This window comes from Ovis aries, chromosome 8 (assembly GCF_016772045.2).
Source record: "Ovis aries strain OAR_USU_Benz2616 breed Rambouillet chromosome 8, ARS-UI_Ramb_v3.0, whole genome shotgun sequence".
In the NCBI taxonomy this organism is placed as follows: Eukaryota; Metazoa; Chordata; class Mammalia; order Artiodactyla; family Bovidae; genus Ovis; species Ovis aries.
In genome coordinates, this window is record NC_056061.1 from 75,850,999 (window position 1) to 75,871,961 (window position 20,963).

The 20,963-nt window shown below is 41.4% G+C and overlaps 1 protein-coding gene across 1 annotated transcript in view; it reads left to right on the forward strand.

The window, feature by feature from the left end:
- Positions 1-20,963, forward strand: part of MTHFD1L (methylenetetrahydrofolate dehydrogenase (NADP+ dependent) 1 like) — a 174,875-nt gene that overhangs the window by 61,684 nt on the left and 92,228 nt on the right. The window contains exons 17-20 of the mRNA XM_004011411.5: positions 1,949-2,025; positions 5,708-5,848; positions 8,424-8,492; positions 11,337-11,448. Coding sequence (XP_004011460.3) covers positions 1,949-2,025; positions 5,708-5,848; positions 8,424-8,492; positions 11,337-11,448 — 399 coding nt within the window. The remainder of the gene's footprint in view (positions 1-1,948; positions 2,026-5,707; positions 5,849-8,423; positions 8,493-11,336; positions 11,449-20,963) is intronic.

A 20,963-nucleotide genomic window follows, 5' to 3' on the forward strand; every position in this document is an offset into this window, starting at 1 on the left:
TTCTTGTCTAGGAAATCCCATGGACAGAGGAGCCTAGTGGGCTACAGTCCATGGCGTTGCAAAAAGAGTCGGACACACTTGACTTAGCGACTGAACAACAAAGCGTTACTATCTAGTATGCATCGTTCTTGTGTATCAGAACTTAATCTTCACATTTCTTGGCTTATGTATCACTGTCATTTCACTTGTGTCTTTCCACGGACATCAAAAGCTTGATGGACCGTGAGACGTCCTGCTCTACTAGGGCCATGCCAAACACACAGGGTTCTGATTCCCACTGATTATAGCTGATCATGTTAACTTGTTTTTTTTTTTTTTTTCCTGTTTCTTTTCTTTTCTTGGGTTATTTGTGTTCTCTTTGCTAAATAAATCCAGCTGAATTTCCAATAAAAAAGATCACGTTGTGTATGCTTCGCATGAGAGTAGGAAATCCTTTTACTTTATATGATTCTGCACCATTGGTCTTGGGAATACGTGCTAGCTAGTGGTGATATGGAGAGGCATTCCTTTCTGAGTATAGGGCTCTGTGCCTTAAAGTCATAGAGAGATTTCCTTGTACTTGATGAGTGTTGCTTGGATGTCCTTATGGGTCTGTGGTAATGAGTGTGTATGCATCAATGTGTGAGAGAGAGGAGGATTGTACATAGAGAAAGAGCCGACACGTAACAAGTCAGGGAACAATGGAGGCAGACGAGGTGAGCAGGTTGGCTCGTGCTTTGTGTATGAAAGGAAACGTTCACGTTGTTTATCCCACAGATGATATTAGTCCCCAGATATGCGATTCCCATCACCATTTTTGTCAGCGCCGTATTAAACATTCAGTAAGTTGGATCTAAGTTGTCAGTGTGGGCCGCCTGCTATTTGATGCCATATGAATTATTAGTAAAGTCTGTGTCCTTCTGTCTTTGATTCCTGGCATTGTACATTTGGTTTTCGCAAAACAAAGTGTGAACCAGTGCCATTCAGACAAGCCAGTGAAAAGTGTAAAGAGAATTGATACCTACTCTCACCATCATTGACTTCTCCCCCTAAATTCTACTTTATTTATTTTAGAGGTGTTTTTTTTTTTGGTGGTAAAATATAAAATTATCATTTTAATTACTCATAAGTGTGGTATTCATGGCATTAAGCATACAATATATAGTTATACCAACAACACTAACTATACCCAAAATCTTTTTATCATCCTCGACAAAAACTCATTTCCGAAATAGTAACTCCCCACCTCCCTTCAGCCCCTGTTGATCACCATTCTGTTCTGTCTCTATAAACAATTTGCCTGTTTTAAGAGACCCGTACAAGTGGAATCATACTGTATCCAGTTTATTTCATTTTGCATGTATTTTCCCTGTTCATCCATGTTGTAGCATGAGGTATCAGATATTCACTTATTTTATGGCTGTGTGGCATTCCATTGTCCATCTGTACCGCATGGTATGAGTGGATAAAACTGGATCAAATGGTTTAGTGGATAAAATTGGTTTATTCACTCATCTGTCAGTGGACACTTCTTGGCTGCTATGATCATGGGTGTGCAATACTTGCTTCCAGTTCTGTTGGAAGTGGTGGGTCGTATGGTCATGTAGTGTTCACCATTAGAGGGACTTAATTGTCTTCTTCTTTGGCCTCGTGCTTCATTTTGGAAAAAAAAAAAAAAAAAAAAAAGGACACTGCTTCAGAAATGCCTTCCCTTACTGCCTGGTAAAAATGGCACGCCACCCTGACCCCTGCCCCAACAACAGGCTCTCTTTTCCCCTCCTTGATTTGCTTAAGCTGGGAGACCGCTAGTTTCTTTGAGCCCTTTCTGTGTCCTCCCACAGGATCCTCTGCTCAAGAAGTCATACCATGTTTCTTGCTCTCTACTACCTCCCCAGCATCCAGAACCGCTCCAGATACACACTGGGCAGCCAGTTCCTACTTGTTTATCCTCTGTTCTCTTCTCTTTCAGTTGTGGATACCAATGACCGATTTCTACGGAAAATAACCGTTGGGCAGGCGAGCACAGAGAAGGGCTGTTCCCGGCAGGTAAGGTAGCGCTTTCTCTGTGGACGGCTCTGCTCTTGCATTTTCCCTGCTCCAGAGCTGGTTCTCTGCATTTCTCTTCTCATTCCTGCACCTGCAGGGGCCAGTGGGTCCCCCCACATGTTTCCAGTCCCTCAGCAAGACTGGGAAAGGATCAGGAGGCGGAAGCTCTTGAATATTATCTCACCACCCTTTTCCTGTGTGATTTTAGTTGTATTTCTGCTAGAAGCCATTCAGGGTGTCCCTTGAATATACTTTCTAACATGTTTTACTGTCAGCCTACCGAGTTAGTGCATAACAACTGAAAAATGGAAGTCTCAGACGTATTATTCATGTTTCATAAACCAAAGAACAAACACCCAGTTATTTGGCTTAATAGCCTGAGAAGTCGTTAAGAATAATGTCCTATTATCCAAACCCAGAAAATGGGGAAGATAAATTACAATGCTCATCCTCATTTTAATAGGACTCTGGTGTGAAGCAACGGTGCTTAGGGAATATAAATCCATTCCATGATTTTTCATCCAGGCACAGCAGGCCTCTAAATTATTATTTTTTGTAGTAAACTTTATACCTTAAGATAGCTTTAGATTTGTGGCTTTTCCATTATGTTGCACATTTTCTGTGCTTATTTTTGTACTGTATCTTGGCACTGGAGAGATGCAGGATAAACAATGGCTGTGATCTGATGCTCACTTGGTGCCTTGGATTGGTAAGCCCGTTACATGCATGATGAGCACATTTAGTTTGTAAGTGTAGTTTGCAGATGAGAAAAGTTGGCATATTGTATTAGGTAACTTGTCCAAGGTTGTATTCTATATTGCTTTATGTACACATATTTTTAAATTATAAAGGATTATATTTAAGAACTTTAACTGATTTTTTTTAACCTTAAGCTATTTTAACCTTGAAACATATTTTTATGTCAATAAAGGTAGATCTAGGTCATCATTTTTTAATGGCTATATAACATCACATTTTGTAGATGTACCATAACTGGATTCAACCAGTTCACTGTTAGTGTAACTTGGGGTGTTGGGCTAAAATAAATAAGCTGTAACATACATGTACACATATGTTACAGCTTATTTATTTTATCCCAACATAAAATACATGACCCCTTCATGGATCGTGGTGAAGGGACTTGCGTAACAATGAAACTATGAGCCATGCCATGCAGGGCCACCCAAGATAGATAGGTCATAGTGAAGAGTTCTAATAAAACATGGTCCCTTGGAGAGGGGAATGGCAAACCACTCCAATATTCTTGCCAGGAGAACCCCATAAACAGTATGAAAAAAGCAAAGAGATATGACACTGGAAGATGAGCCCCACAGGTCGAAAGGGGTCCAGTATGCTACTAGAGAAGAGCAGAGGGCAATTACGAATAGCTCCCGAAAGAATGAAGTGGCTGGGCCAAAGTGGAAACAACACTCAGTTGTGGATATGTCTGGTGGTGAAAGTAAAGCCTGGTGTTGTAAAGAACAATACTGTATAGGAACCTGGAATGTTAGGTCCATGAATCAAGGTAAATTGAAAGTGGTCAGGGAGGAGATGGCAAGAGTGAACATTGACATCTTAGGAATCAGTTAACTAAAATGGACAGGAATGGGTGAATTTAATTAAGATGACCATTATATCTAGTACTGTTGTGTCATCTCTTGTACAACATAATATCATTAAGGCCAGGATCTTGAGGATGTTGTTTGACAGCCCCTTGTTTTTTTGGTTACTTTGTGTATTGTATTTACTGCACTTCTTCCATTAAGATCAGATCTATTGTTAGTAAGTACTAAGGGTATATTCCCTGGAAGGAATGATTCTGAAGCTGATGCTCCAATACTTTGGCCACCTGATGTGAAGAGTTGACTCATTGGAAAAGACCTTGATTTTGGCTAGAGGAGAAGGGGGGCGACAGGATGAGATGTTTAGATAGCATCACTGAGTCAATGGACTTGAATCTGAGCAAACTCCAGGAGACAGTGAGGGACGGGAAGCCTGCTGGGCTGCAATCCATGGGGTCATAAAGAGTCAGACGTGACTTAGTGACTGAACAACAACATACACACATTTTTGTGTAACCCTGCCTGACGATATCCTTATGACAAATTTCCAGATCCATAACTGCAGAATCAGAGGATACAGATTTAAATGTTGGTGTGCATTTCCCCATCACATTCCAGGAAAGCTATGTCAGTTCACATCCTTGCCAACATGGCTTTTTGTCTTTTGTGTAAACATGTGATACACAATAAGGATATCTCATTTATACCTTAATGTGATTTGGAAATATTTTATTTGCAAAACAGAAACAAGTAGCCCTCTAATAGCTACACTATTTGGGCATAAAATGAGTAATTATTCTTATATTGATTCTTGCTTCGTTTTTGATTGTGCTTGAGATACAAAATTCTGAAATTGTAACAATTACAATTGAAGAACCTATAGGAGTGTTATATATTCCACTTATTACTTACACAGTTCATATTTTAAGGATATTTTGAACCTTGGTTTTTGTACAGAAAGTCTCATTATTTTCAGTCTTTTTTCATATGCACTGTTTTTAATAGAATGGAGGTATAGAAAATCCTAAATTTCATACAATGAAAAACCACTTATGTTTGGAATGGCTTATATTGAGAATGTAATAATTGAATATAGATCCATTTGACTCTCAGGTAATATGTTTTTGCTAAATCAATGACTACTGAAGTCTCAACCAGGAAGTAGCCAGAAAGCTCCTTCTTTCCTTCATTTCCTCTTCTGTTGGTGACTGAAATGGACAATAAAATATCTCCTCGGTGATCCTGCCAGGGTGCAGCTATTTTCTATGTAAGACTGAACTTGTCTGGCTCCCACGCCCCTGGGGACGGAGGGTAATGAAGTGGTTTTGTCCAGTGGCTGAATTAGGAGGAGGAAGAGGGCGATCATTCCTTGTGTTCTTGTTGGATTGTGTCCAGGGTGGAATCAGAGCCAGGGGAGGGAATAGGAAGGCCCAGGGGCATTTCTCAGAAAGTAACCACTCTCCACGTTTGTGGCTGAACGGTTCACCATTTGAGGTGGACAGCTCAGAATGGATTCCACATCACCTCGTGACTGGGGAGTGGGCGTGGAGAACATAAGTTGGGGGCCTCCTCGCTGCTGTGCCAAGCTACAAAACTGGCTTCAGACCATCTTCTTTCACAGTTTGCTGCTCATGTCTTAATGGGGCAAACACTTGCAGCCCCCTCGAAACACAGAAGTGACAGAGAGGGTAGTGGGCCAACTCTCTTTATTTTGCCAACACATTGAATCCTGCTTCATTTCACACTCAGTGCCCCAAGCTGGGGACTCAGGAACAAACCCTCCCCAAATGGTCCCTGTCTTTGTGGCCCTACAGTTCAGCGGTGGAGATCTGCATCCATCAGACCATCACATTAACAAGTACAAGCCTGAGACGTGCCTCAAAAGCACATCTCATTGTGCCGCGAGCTGGTGTTATGGAGGGGCTTGGCAAGCCCTGTTCTGCTCAGCAGAGCAAATAAAGAAAGAGCACTAAGCCTAGGACTGTACAATTGCTGGAAATTTGTGCATCTGAGAATGGACTTTCAAGGACTGAACCCCAGGCCTGCAAGACCTGAGTGCTGCAATATAGCACTCCATGGAAACGGTCCACTGACCAGGACCTCGACGTTTGTTGTTTCAGGCGCAGTTTGACATCGCAGTGGCCAGTGAAATCATGGCAGTGCTGGCTCTGACCGACAGCCTGGCGGACATGAAGGAGCGGCTGGGAAGAATGGTGGTGGCCAGTGACAAAAATGGGCAGCCTGTGACAGCAGACGACTTGGTATGTCCATCCCAGCTCGAGGTCCCTGACCTTCCCGACCCAGGGACCGAACCTGGGTCTCCCGAATTGCAGGCAAATTCATGACTTTCAGAGCCACCAGGAGCCACATGTAATCAGGAGAATGAGAGTCTTCTTCATGTCACTGGGTATAATTTCTGTTCACACCGTTTCCTACTAAAGGTCCCGATTGTCCTACAACCTAATGTGGTACTCACGGGCATTTGTAATGTGCTTATTATTCCTGGCTGCAATCAGAGTACCTGAAATCTATTTCATGTGCTTTTCACAATTCTTTCCAATCCTGATTTCTGCTGTACCTGGAGTGGAAGCCTGTAGCTTTTTTTTTTTTTTTTAAGGTAATCTTTGCCTGCTTTAAATTGAGGGCAAATCACCATTCCAAGGAATAAGAAGCAACGCCACCTTCATGAAAGGGAAGATTAAGTTAAAGAGGCACATTTTTGACTCCAGCCTGCTCCCTGGGCATGCTGGTGTGTTTGATTTTGTACCTTCGACTTGGGTTTCAGCTTATTTAAAAACAGATCTCCCCCGAACGATTCTTACTCATGTAGCTTTCTTTTGCATGGAGTGATGCTTTCTTACAAAACATTCATAGTAGCCTGGCACACCACCACCTTGCTTAGTGCTGGTTGTAATTTGCACACTAATCTTTTTCTCCTCTTCCCTTTAATAGCCACCTTTGCTGTTCACCCCCCACCCCACCCCCACCATCAGTGATGTAGCTATTTCATCTGCTTGTATGTGTTTATAAGCACACAACACTTGGTACAACATAGACAGCCATAGCTCTAAATTTAAGCTTACTTTCCCATGTATTTAGTCATGCACAATAATGAAATCTTAAATAAACACTGATGAGAAGCTATCTTATTAATTCCAAGGGCTTGGGATGTAATTCTAAACCTTTGCCAAAATGTCTTGATTACCTTTTGGCTTCTTCTTGAAGAGCTGAATCTGACTGACTCATAAGTCTTGTAAAGTAGGTTAAATAGATATATTTATATCGGCCACTCATGGAATGCTTAGTAGAAAGCTAAAAGAGAAAATCCAAGTGCAAGTTGCTATAAAGATATTGCTTTTTTAAAATTATCAAATCTCAACATTTCTTTCTAGAATAGTACATTATAGTTTCTGTATAAGTATTTCCTCTGTATTATCTTAATGTTAGGTATCAGTAATATGTCAGGAGTAATTTGAAAGGGCTTAATCCACAAATATTTCCCTAAACTTAACTTTTTTTTGGTTTGTGATGAAACTCTTGGATCTGGGACAAAAAAACTCAAGAGTTGACTCTTTGGTGTTTCTTGCTTGCGAAATGTACCTAATTTCTTCATATACCTGTAATAGGTAGGTTACCCTTCTTGTGACATTTATTTTGTCCAATAAAGTAGAAAGTAAATTTGATTTTTAAAGACATTTTAATGATTCCATGTTATAAAAGCACAAAAATAGAAATTGATTATATAAGAGAAACATTTAATATTGTTGGTGAAAGAGGTAGAGAGAAAGTAATAAACAAATCCTTAGATTCTACCACCTGATCCGTTAGGATTTGTTGCAGGCCACCTTCATTTTTTCAAGGCTACATTCAGATGCATTTGCTCATAATATGGCCTTCCAATAATTTGACTAGTTTGTTGAAAGATCATTCCCCAGGGTCTTTAGAAAAGGTGGAAAGGAATTTTTTTGTTTAATGCTTTCCCAGGACTTCCCTGGTGGTCCAGTGGCCAAGGCATCATGCTCTTAATGCAGGGGGTCTGGGTTTGGTCCCTGGTCAAGGAACTAGATCCAACATGCTACAAGTAAGACCTAGCCCAGCCAAATAAATAAATAGAACAATATTTTTTTTTTAATTCCCTCTGTGGGCTGCTTTAGCACACTTTCCCCAGTAGTTCTCGGACTTCATCCCTGTTTTATCTCTTCCTTGTCCTGTTCTTTTCCAGGAATGCAATAGGGAGCTGCAAGAGAGCCTAATTCAAGCTTCATAGGATTGAAAGGAAGCAACCACAGCCACAAGTAGCTTCAGCTTCATTCTAGGCAGATGTGGAGTGAGAGATAGAAAACAAGGTGCCTTTCCAGTGTCCTGAGTACCTTCCGCATCTGGGATGAGATGCGAGAGAGGATAGAAACCAGCATGGGTGCCTTTAGACATACCCCCTTCTCTCTCCAGTCTCTTTCTGTAACCAGCCTTGTTTTCATTCTTCATCTTATTTCTCAGGGCAGTAGTGTGATTTCTGGTGATGAAAAATAACGTGCATAATTGCCAGAAAAAAACTTAGGTGAATTGAAAGGTATGGTAAGCCCCTTATTTCAATCAAGGAAGGTCTTGAGAAAAAACGCAACGACTACTGCTTCCCCGTCACATCCTGGAAGGGTTGGCATCCATTCAGGTGAAGTGAGAGCACTGTCTTACCCATAGCTCAGAGTTGACGGCCGCCGGTGGGGTTACCCATGCACGAGGCAGGCTGGTGAGAAGCGGCTGAGAATTCACCCTCACGTGAATGATCTTTTGTCGATAATCTAAATAAGTGTATTTTTTTTCTTCTCTTTTCTTTAGGGGGTGACAGGCGCTTTGACTGTTCTGATGAAAGACGCGATAAAACCAAATCTGATGCAGACACTAGAAGTAAGTGATTTTGTTTCCATAGAAAGTGTTGACAGAGTTGCATTAAATAGACTGCTTTTGCATCTCTACATGTGAGCATTTCCAGCCAGTCTGAGCCTATGAGGAGCATCAGAATAACTGGTTGGTCATCCGGAAAGAAAAAGGTTCTTGATAGGATTCCTGTCTTGGCTAATGAAGTACTAATTGACCAGAGTAGAAACTTAGAAACTCAATGAATGTCTTACATCTCAGCAACTTGTGTAGCCTTGGGTTAACCACATGCAGTGTAGACGGGAAATACCTGCTTGCTGCAGTTCTGTCCAGTATGGTACCTGTGGGCCCCTCGTGGTTATTTCAGTCTGAATTAGTCTAAGTTTAAAATTCAGTTATGCAGTCATGCTAGTTACGTTTCATTTATTTTTATCAGCTACATTTTAAGTGCTCTATAGCCACATGTGGATGGTGGTTATCATATTGGACAGAGCAGATAGAGACTATTTTGAGCCCTGCAGAAAGTTCTCATGGCCAATGAATTGCTCTTTTAGGTCTCTGGTCAGCAAGGAACAGTTGAAGCGTCAATCTTATGAAATGGTTGAAAAGTCCATTATGGAGAATATTCATAGCTTTGTCATCATAGAAACCAAGATAGTTCCTGTTATTACTTTGCTAAGTGATCTGCGTATAAAATAAAATATTGAACTCAGGATAGATATTTTTATGTCTTTGGGTTAGTGATAGAATTTCTTAGACAAAGTGTTAACTCGGTATACTGTGTCATATAAGTTGAGTGTGTGAGTCTGTGCTTGAATGTCCAACAATGATGTTCTAAGAATTTTTATATCTATTTAAACCACATCCTAGGAGTTCAAAAACCAGGGCTCTCATACTTAATGCTGCTTTAGTGATGAATCTGCTGTGTAGATTAATCTAATTAAAATTAAATGCCGCCGATCTAGTCCTTAGAGTCATTATCCCAGGAACTGCAGTGTGTTGATGCTAATCCAGCCACACCCTGTCACCTGTCGACCTGGAGACTGGTGTCCAGTGCTTCTTAAACAGGTGGCCAGGGTGAGAGTTTTAGGGCAGAGAGGAGTGAAGCCTACTGCCTACCCAGGGGTAGAGCCTGTGGTCTTGTCTCTTTAAATTTTCCTCACTAGCTCCACTCGCTTACTACAGGGCTACATCCTAGAACTCCCAAGGCTAGGAGGTGATGGAGACATTAAGATCTTATAAACAGTGTTTTCTTCAGAGCACTTAAAAGGTTTCTCTGCATAGAAGTGAGAACTGAAGATGGATAGACAGATGGCGATCTAGGCAATAAACGTACATGTCTTCATTTCCATAAACACAGATCCCAGCATTATTTCACAGATATTTTTACTCTTCGCAATGAGTTTTCTTTTACTGCCTTTCTTCCTGCTTTTGTTCATTTTTCTCAACTTTGAAACATGTTCACTCACAGCCCATCCTGGTTCATGGGAACTTTCCATAGCCCCACCCCCTGCATCGCTCCCTGCCTCCCCCCATGTCAGTGGAAGGGCAGCCTGTATTTTCACAGGTGGAACCAAAGCTTCATACACACAGACCTCAGTGGCCCTGGCTGGCTCTGAATAAAACCTGAACATTTTACTGAATGTGCATAATTTTTTTAGATAGGACTGCAGTCTCTTCTGTTTGACAAAAGTATAGAAATGAAAGTAAAAGAAAAGTAATGTCATTTCATGACAAATTTTGTTTAAATCATTAAAATCTAAAGTTTTTGAGAATTCCCTAATTTTTTTCTTTTGTCTTTTGAGTAACTCTGACATTTTACTATGAGTGAAAATTTCTTTCATTGTCTTAATAGTTACCAGATTTTTAATAGGTAAGATAAACAATGAGAAAGATGAAATTTTCAAAAATCAAAAGATTATTCTGTAAATACAAAAATGGCCAGTAATAATATGTACTTGCCCTGCCATGATTCCCACACTTCATTTATTGTGCTGATTTTATGATTATATTTTTCTTGAATTAGTTGATTTCTTAATAGGGAATAAAACATTTAAACAAGCTTCTTAGCCCATCAGAGTTTAATTCCATTCTTTTTAAGAGTATAATGCAGAATACTATGACATAAGGTTTATTTCATGGTCACTGAGGCAGCTAGCACAGTGGCTTATCAAAATTTATAATAGGAAATAACTGGTTCTCATAGCTTTTTTTTTTTTTTAACTTTTTAGTTTGTATTGGGATGTAGCTGATTAACAATGTTGAAATAGTTTCAGGTAAACAGCAAAGGGACTCAGCCATACATATACACCTATCCATTCTCCCCTAAACTCCCGTCCGGCAAGACCGCTGCATAATGTTGAGCAGAGTTCCATGTGCTATACAGTAGGTCCTTGTTGGTTATCCGTTTTAAATATAGCAGCGTGTACATGTCCATCCCAAACTCCTTCACTGTCCCTTCCCCCACATCCTTCCTCCCAGCAACCATAAATTCATTCTGTGGGTCTCTTTGTGTTTTGTACATAAATTCATTTGCATCCTTTCTTTTTCGATTCCACATATAAGGGATCTCATAGCATATTTCTTCTCTGTCTGACTTCACTCAGTTTGATAATCTCAAGATCCATCCACATTGCTACAGATGGCATTGTGTCATTCTTTTTAACGGCTGAGTGATATTCCATTGTACCATATGTGTTGTGCCTTCCTTTGTTGATGGGCGTTTAGGTTGCGTCTGTGTCTTGGCTGTAAACAGTGCCACAGTAAACACTGGGGTGCACGTATCATTTCAGATCTTGTTTTTCTCTAGATATATGCCCAGTCAAGGGATTGCAGGGTCATGGCTTTATAAGATTTGTTCTTCTGCTTCCACAGGGGACGCCTGTATTTGTGCACGCTGGCCCCTTTGCCAACATCGCTCATGGCAACTCTTCGGTGCTGGCTGATAAAATTGCCCTGAAACTGGTTGGTGAAGGAGGATTTGTGGGTAAGTCACTTCTTTTCAACTTAGTTGTTGCCAGAATATGAAAGAAATCTAACCAATGATGGCTGGAACAGAGTGAGATCCATTCTGAATGAGATCTATTCTTGTATGTCCACCTTTCAGAGATGGCCTCGGTCCTGAAAAAGCCCTAACGTCTGGTCTGCACTAGTGGTGTGACACTGTGGTTGAGCCATAGATTTTGATGCCAGGTGCATGCAGTTTAGAATATAAGCTCTGATACTTGCTGGTTGTATGACCTTGGGTACAGTATAGTGACCTCTGAGCCTCAGCTTTCTCATCTGTAAAATGGTGATGACAATGTTGTATCAAACCTTCAATGGTTATTGTGACAACCAAATGAGATTATTTATTCATTCTGCAAATATTTATTGACAGCCTGCCACATACAACACGTGTGACTCAGCTGTGGCTATGCGGTAAGAGAAACAGACCTAGTCCTGCCCTCCTGGAGCATACTTTGTGTGTAGTTTAATAGGAGAAAGTGCTCTTTAAATGTCAGCTACTGTTAGCAGTAATAGCACTACTGATTACTTGAAATTAAATCAGTCTGCTCTTCCTCGAATGGAATGTGTGCTTTTGCAGCTTAATGGATGGGAGATGCCCAACCATCAGACTTGAACATTTTTGCTGGTAAGACTTTTTGCTGCTGTGAAGCTCTTTGTGGTACCTACTTTCTCTTTGGCTCTTGTTGGATATTCTAGCCAGAAAGAGGGGGAAACCACCATAGAGTTTGCTCAGTCCCTGCCAGCCCCAATCCTACCCCTAATACTGAGGCCATGAGGAAACAAAAGACAAAGATTCATGAAATTCCACTGTAATTTGACATTGGAAGTGTTCCACTGGCAGATTTTCACATGCCAAAAGGTAATTTCCGTTCACCATGTGAAAGCCTGTAATCATCAAGTCTAGCAGTTGCTTCTTTCTCACCAATCATCAGCCTCTTATCAAACTCAGAAGTGAATTATTTTACTAGAAAAGATTCTGCTGGACAAATGAGCTTAGCTCTGCACTTTTATACTTAGCCATTACAAAGTTCATCAGGGTCACTGAGACTGTTTTAAGAATTCCTTATAGACGTGCAGTCAGGATCAAATGAGGATTTATATGGTTCATGTCTCAAAGTTCTTATCATACAGCTCTCATGTACTTGCTGCTTCAGTACCGAATCCACTCTGAAAGTGGCTAGATGCGTTGTCTAAATGGATTTGCTAGATTGATCACAGCATAATTGGAGAGCTAATGGACAAGGAGATTGAGTAGGGCAGGCTCTGAAAGTTTAGACACTTACGTGAAGTGCAGGTTCCAGTGCATCAGCTCCACAAATAAAAGAACTTCTTGAAGAAAGCACTCTCTTTTATGCTGATAGGGCTCTCTGCCTCTGTACCAGCCCTTACTTTATAAACATGTATTTATAGAATATATGTTACTGTGGCGAAGGATCTTTAAAGGTATATGTTGATGATGTACCCTGAACGCAGTAGCTCTCTGTGTGTCCTTGGAGAAGCTATTAGTATCTTTGGGCATTTCTCTTAAAGACATTCTCATCTGGAAAATGGGAAGTTGGACCAGGCTAGGTGTTGGATCTGGATGGGTAGCTGTGGACCCAGAGTTAGAAGCTGTAGAATCAGAACCCCAACAGTTAATATGACTTGAAGCAATTTCCTTAATTTCTCTAGGACTTAGTGTCCTCCTTTGACAAAAGGAGCATACCTATGCTGCAGGTTTTAATGAGTAGTAACAAATGAGAAAGTGCTTCATAAACCTAACGTGCTTGCTAAGTCACGTCCGACTGTGCAACCCTATGGACTATAGCCAGCAAGGCTCCTCTGTCCATAGGATTCTCCAGACAAGATTACTGAAGTGGGTTGCCATGCCCTCCTCCAGGGGATCTTCCCAACCCAGGATCAAATCTGCTTTCTTAAATCTCCTGCATTGGCAGGCAGGTTCTTTACCACTAACACCGCCTGGGAAGCCCCTTGTAAACCAAAGTAACTACGTAAATATCAATAATTATGTGAATTATTTCTATGATCTCTTCTGAAAGGCCAAGTCCTGGAGTTGGAGAATCTTTCTCAACTCCTTTCAAGTTGTGTAGTTTTAGGCAAGGTAACCCATGTTTGCCTCAGTTTCCTTATCTATAAAGTAGGGATTTTAATAGGACTTGTCTCATAGGTTTGAAATAAGGATTAAGTGAGATGATGGATACATTCTGGCATGGTACCTGACACATGGTAAGACTAGATAATTTTTAGTCACTCCTCACTATTATTTTGGAGAAGGAAATGGCAGTCCACTCTAGTACTATTGCCTGGAAAATCCCATGGATAGAGGAGCCTAGTAGACTACAGTCCGTGGGGTCACAAAGAGTCAGACATGACTGAGCGACTTCACTTTCGCTTTCACTATTATTTACTGCATTTTTGATACATGACTAATGGAGGTTAATCTTCCTTTATTCAGGTTTTATTTTCAACTGTTTTAAGATGCTTCTAACATAAAATTGATCATTTTAGCCAGTTTTAAGTGTGCCACTCGGTGAAATACTTTCACGTTGTTCTGAAGACCGTCACCACCATTCATGTCCAGGACTCTTCATAGTGCAGAACTAAGGCTCTATACCCATTAAACAACAACTCCATGTCTCCAGTTCCTGAAACCACCCTTCTAGTTTCTGTCTCTGCACATGACTATTCCAGATGATTCATATCAGTGTTTTTCTGACTGGCTTATTTCACTTAGCATAATGTCCTCAGCGTTGACCCATGTTGTCATCATTTGTCAGAATTCCCTTACTAATTGACTTAGGCTGGACAGTACTCCACAGTATGTATGTATTGCATTTTGTTTATCCGTTCATCTGTCAATGGATACTTAGGCTGTTTCCATCTTTTGGCTGTTTTGAATAATGCTGCTGTGAATATGAGTGCAAATATCTCTCTTTATATTATTTTTAACGTAAGATCATAGTTCATTATATGTCCCTGGTGACTCAGACGGTAAAGAACTCACCTGCCAATGCAGGAGACATAGAGATGCAGATTCAATCCCTGGGTCAAGAAGATCTCCTGGAGGAGGGCATGGCAATCCACTCCAGTATTCTTATCTGTAGAATCCCATGGACAGAGGAGCCTGGCAGGCTATAGTCCATAACGTCGCACAGAGCTGGACACGACTGAAAGACTTAGCACACAGCACACATGTAACACTAGTGCCTTATATCAGTATACGCCACAGGACTCAAGATCTATGTTGTTAAACCTTCAGGAAGGTGGTAAATTGATGCTGTGGCTCCATGGAACTCTGGGAGCAAAGTCAGTGTCCCAAACAGAGGGAACAGGGACCATCATCACTCTTTCCCTGTTTCCTGATCGAGCTTGCTCTGTGGGCTGGTTCTTCCCTTGCATTTGGATGAAATTTGCAGTGTATTACTCTCACTTCCAGTTAATATCTGCATGTCCAGTCTCATGAAGATCAAAAACTAATTTGCATTCAAATGGAAGCTTCTCTCTAGCGTAAAAACTGGGTCTGTGTCTAGATGACAGTGGGAGTGGCGGGTGACTGCTTCTCTAACCCCCTCACCTTGTACTTGGGCTGCCTCTGGCCCCTCCAGGCTTGAAGCTTGGCCAGTTGATGATACCAGTCTGGCCTCTTCCACACTCTAGGCAGAAGACTGCTGGGTTATATATTTCCCTTTAAAAAAATTCAACTGCTGGTTCCATGCCTGGTCTCTGGGTACCATAGCCCTTGGACGTCTGACAACCATCAGTGGGAGTGCAGTTCCATCTCTCACACAACCCTGCTGTGCGCCGTTTCTTTTCAGCTCATAGATATTTTTCTGGCCCCCCATGGCAGTATCACTGTTGAGCCTTTGCAATGGTTCTGCTACAGCCTCACTCACTGGCTCCAGAAAAGAGGGAGCAGCTGGCAGGCCTGGAGTGAGACCCGCATGTCCATAACTTTCTTTGAATCAACCCTTGCCCAGCTTCTACCCTTGTTAACCCCTTTGAAAGGTATCTTTTGGACAAAGGGACACAAAATGTATCTTCAAGCAATTCCTGTGCATGCACTTCTAGGTTTAGCATCATTCTTTGGCATGGGAGCAGTTGACATGGTTTTGGGGCATCACTGAAATGCAAAAGACCCGCATTTTAACATCCTTCTACTGAAGCTAAATTTAGTAGTACAGATTTATTTGAAGTCTGAGAATGAATTTATGTCCATAGAAGTGTGGTTGTGTATAAGAGAGTGTCTCTCTTAAGATACAAAAAAGCTCAAGCTCGAAAGAGAAAGATTGATAACTTGGGTTATATTTTTAAAAATAAATTAGTTATGATAAAAGACACAAGACTGAAAAAGCACTTGACAGATTGGGAGGGGACATTTTCAAAGATAATAGGCAAATGACTGGCGTTCAGAATATATAAACCACCATGGACTACAGACTGATTTAAAAAAGAAAAAGGGAATAATCCAATAGAAAATCCAGCAAAGAATTTTTTTAAAAGGAAATTCACAGAAAAGCAGCAATTTGACAGAATTTCTGGTCCAAAGAAAATACATTTAAGTCCTTTGAAAGAACTTATTTTGGTACACATTTATTGAGCTTCCGCTCTGTGTCGAGTAATACAGGAAGGAGGTGGGAGTCAAAGGTCATTAAGATACGTCTCTTACCCCCAGTAATTTATAATGTGGGTGTGAGAGACAGGCCCATAAATGGAGTCTGAGAAGTGAGTACAATGGTTATGAGATTTAGTACTGTATTGATTAACAAGGAACCTTAAGAGATAATGGGTATCTTGCTAGTAAAATTTTCTTCATATGATTGGTTTTGCTAAGATACATTTAGTCTAGTTTTTTGTTCTGTCCCAACACTCACAAGGAAGGGATTGTTTTATCTACCCTAAAATGATTAGTCTAAGATAATGGAATCAACTTAGACTTAAAACAGAGTGGAGTTTAATTAGTTGCATGAATTCGCTAGACCAGAGCAAAAGGCTTCAGGACAGTTTAATGAAAGTGTTAGTTGCTCAGTCTTGTCTGACTCTTTTGCAACCCTGTAGACTGTAGCCCACCAGGCTCCTCTGTCCATGGAATTCTGTAAGCAAAGATACTGGAGTGGGTAGCCATTCCCTTTTCCAAGGGATCTTCCTCACCCAGGGATTGAACCTGGGTCGCCTGCATTGCAGGAGTATTCTTTACTGTCTGAGCCACCAGGGAATTTTTATTTCTCTTACTCCTTTAGTCAATACTCTTTGTGGGAGTCCCCTTGACTTAACAGTTATTGCTATAAAGGCAAATATTTTTTTGGCATCTAACCCCAATCGTGTTATTTCTAAAAAGTGAAAAGAAAGTAAAGGAAAACAGCGTTGAGTTTCTAGGTTTTTAGAAATGATCTCATATTTAAACTATTTGTAGGGATTTGTTTTCTCCTCTCTTAATTTGGTTTTGATTCCACTTTCGAATGAATACCTTGCCTTTTCTCTGGAATGCAGCGTCCACGTATACAGCTTCATAGCCAGCGGTGTTAGTTGCCAGTCACAGCCACCCCTCCCATAATTAAATACAGAATTATATATAGAAGTATATATACTTAAAAAAAAAAAGTCTCCACAATTCTCGTTAGATTTTCAAAGGAGTCTATGACTCAAAAAAGAGCCATCTTGTACCCTGATGAATGTTGTATGTGGTTTAAGTCTACTCACTTTTGTGATCCATGTGAAACTTTAGTGGCTTTTGATTTTCCAGCCGCATTTGGCAGTTCACAACCTCGTCCAGACTCCACAAAGTCAAGAAGTCACCTAATTAGTCAGTCTTCTTCTTGCTAGCTGCAGAACAACATGCAGACCCCGGCTGGGCATTCCAGGTGCTTCCGCGGAACATAAGCATAAGCAAACACTGCAGCAGAAGAGGAAGTCTAGACCAGTGCCCAGTTAAATCGCGCACTGGAGCTTGGCTGGCTGTGAACGTTTCAGGATTAGGATTTAGAGATCAGAACACGTAGCTGTGGCATTTCCAAGACAAACTGAGTGGGATTAGGAAACAAAGCCTTGGCAATATTTTCATTATAAATCCTCCCATTCTCTGAATTGTTCCCAAGCTCCAGACCTGTGCTAAAGCAGTCATGTACGTTCTCACTTAATCCTTAAACAGTTCCGATTATCCCCGTTTTACAGCGGATAGAACTAAAGCTTACCAAGATTATGAAACATGTCTGCCATCACTCAGCCAGTAAGTGGTGGAGGGTACAACTTTCCTCTCACTCAAACCTGTATAGGTGATCAGCCAGCTCTTCTGCCTATGGTGATAGTCTCATCTCTTTACCTGGTTCCCGTCCGCTCTCATTAAACCGGTCATCATTTGTTGCAGATGACCAGCCTATAGCGGATGGTCACATTTAAAATGAGTACCAATATAATTATTCTGATACAGGATAATGTGTGCACACAGTAGTGGAATAAATTTGGTTTTTTTTTAATTCTTCTCTTACTACTTTAAAAGATCTTTTCCCTGAATATATTGTTAATTAAAGGTTGTTTTATTGAGTCGCATTCTGATCTACTCACTGCTCCCCTCACCTGTGTCCATTGGCAGACATTCTTCCCAATATTTATGTGTGTGTGTATGTGTGTGTGTGTACATGCGTGCACTCAATAGTGTCAGACTGTAGCCAGCCAGGCTCCTCTGTCCATGGAGTTCTACAGGCAGGAATACTGGAGTGAGTTGCCTTGCCCTTCTCCCAGGGATCTTCCCCACCCAGGGATGGAACCCACATCTCTTATGCCTCCTGCATTGGCAGGAGGGTTCTTTACCTCAGGCACCACCTGGGAAGCCCTCCCAACATTTATATTGTATGGGCTTCCCTGGTGTCTCAGATGGTAAAGAATCTGCCTGCAATTCAGGAGACCCAGGTTCGATTTCTGGGTCAGGAAGATTCCCTGGAGAAGGGAATGGCTACCCACTCCAGTGTTCTTGCCTGGGAAATCCCATGAACAGAGAAGCCTGGCAGGATACAGTCCACAGGGTCACAAAGAGTTGGACACAGTTGAGTGACTAACACTTTATATTGTTAGACTGTTTTAAATCTTGCCAACCTAGTGGTAGTGAAATGGTAGTTCATTATAGATGTGAGTATAGACATATTTATGGGCATATCAATTTGTGAATTGCTTGTTTTCTTTGAGGCCATTTACCTCCTTCTTATTCATTTATAACATCCTTTACGTGTTCCAAATATGAATATTTTACCATCTTGTGCTACAAATGTATTCTCCCATGTGTGGCTTGTCTTTTCAACATGTTCCTTGTAGCTTTTCCTCTTCCATCCTTTCTGGTTTGGGCCACACTGCAGAGCATGTGGGTTCTTAATTCCCCCAACTATGGGTTGAACCAGTGCCCCTTCACTGGCAGCCTGGGGCCCTAACTGCACTGGACCACAAGGGAATTCCATCCATTCGCTTGAGTTTATAAAGATCACCTGTATTGGTTCATAAAATGTTGGTTCTTATACATAAACCTTTAATCATTTCAGAGCTTATGCTTGTATACATCATCCCCTTTTCATTAGTCATAAAATTTGTGAAACTTTTCTTCCTCTGCAATTCTTGCAGAGGTGCCTGTTCAGCTATGGCTCAAAAAAAAAAAAAAAAAAAAAAACAAATAGCCAAAAAGGCTCAACAAACCTAAGTCAGCACTCAAGGCCGTGCGTGTGCTGGTCAGCTGTTTGCTTTGCAATCTGCCTCTAGAGCTGCTTTTCAGTCCATTTATCCTGGCACTCTGTGTCCCCAAGGAAGAGGAGCCAAAGGATGGTTTCTCCAGCACTGCTTATCACTACAGAGCTTAGGGCTTTCTTCTAGAAGAGCTTCAAGCATTATCTCTTGCCAGCTCTTCATCTTTTGATGGTGAGCTTTACTCAGCAGTGGTACCTGGTCTTTTATTTTATTCTTTTTAGACTACACTGTGTGGCTTGCAGGGTCTTAGTTCCCCAACCAGAAATTGAACCCCGGGCGCTCAGCAATGCAAATGGGGAGTCCACATTTGGGCATTCTCGATACTTGGTCTTTTAGGAGCCTGGTTTCTGTTTGTTCGGGGAATTTTTAATTTGGGATGGGAAAGGTATTAGAAGTCATGTTCTGCACCCCTCACCCCAGGCCCATGTCCCTGCCTCTCCACTAGAAGTGACCACCATCCTGGACTTTAGGAATTGACACTCAGGTTTTTAGTTATTGCTGCTAACTTATATATATTCTTTGGTATATATCAAGTATTTGCATAAACTTTTTTAAAATTTAGAAGTAAAATATCTTAATTACAGGTCGCCAAATTTTACAGCCTGATCTTCCAATGCTTCAGCTAAATTCAGTTATAATATTAAGTTAGACTAATGGGGTCATTTTAATGTCAATATGATTTATTGATCGTTTTCTGCTCTCATACTGAAACTTCAGGTAATGGAGGTGATTTTCCTTGGAGCAGCCACACATGTTAGTTTGCTGCCCGGATTTGAGTTGCTCTTTGCTGTGTGCTGACTATGACCTTGGGTAGTTTGAGTAAGCCCCCGAATCTTGATTTTTCCTTACCTAACTCAAGGCTTGTTCTCAAGTGCCGTAATGCTGGAGAAGCCCAAACTGAATAGTGGTAACAGCTGCTGCTACCACCGTAAGATGCTAAGGATCCTTACTTTTAAGATAAACCTTCACAAATACTAACACTTTCTTTTTAAATATTTATTTGGCCGCACCAGGTGTAGTTGTGACGTGGGGGCTCCAGTTCCCCTGACCGGGGATGAAACCTGGGCCCCCTGCATTGGCAGGCAGGCTTTTAACCCCTGGACTACCAGGGAAGTCCCTAATGCATTCTTGCAAGTGAGGGATGAATGTGTTCTGACAATGGAAAGCACTCCTGCTTGTTCCCTTCTCAGACAGAAGCGTTCAGGACTGATGTCCATAGCAAGGATCTGAGGGGATGCAATGACTCTTTTAGGTTGGAAGAATCCTTCTAGATAGACTTGTTTACAGTGCTGTGTAGTGACCAGGGAGAAAGCAGGCTGCCCTGGAACTCTGCACTCACAGGCGAATGATCGCACGCCAATCCATTTCCTTCTTGACATCTGAAACTCTCGTTTGCTCACTACTGAAATAACAGGAAAAAATATTTTAGAATTTTCAACAATAACGTGGCAGTGTATTTTCTGTAACCTATTTCATCTGGCAACTGTGAATATACCACCTCTTAAGTTATCAGCAGGTATTCAGGTTATTTCCCGTGGCTGTGTTATTATCAGTACATATTCCTTCTCCCTGCTGCCTTCCACATCAGGTCCTGTGGACGGGCTCTCACTCTCCAAGCCCCCTCGTAACTACATGGTTTGCTCCCTTGCTTCACTCAGTCTTCGGCTTATGTGTCAGGGAGGCCCTCTGCACGCATTCCAACTAAAAGCAACCATCCCGTCGATAGCAGCCCTGGCCCCCCTCACGAGTACCCCCACCCCCTGTGTTGCT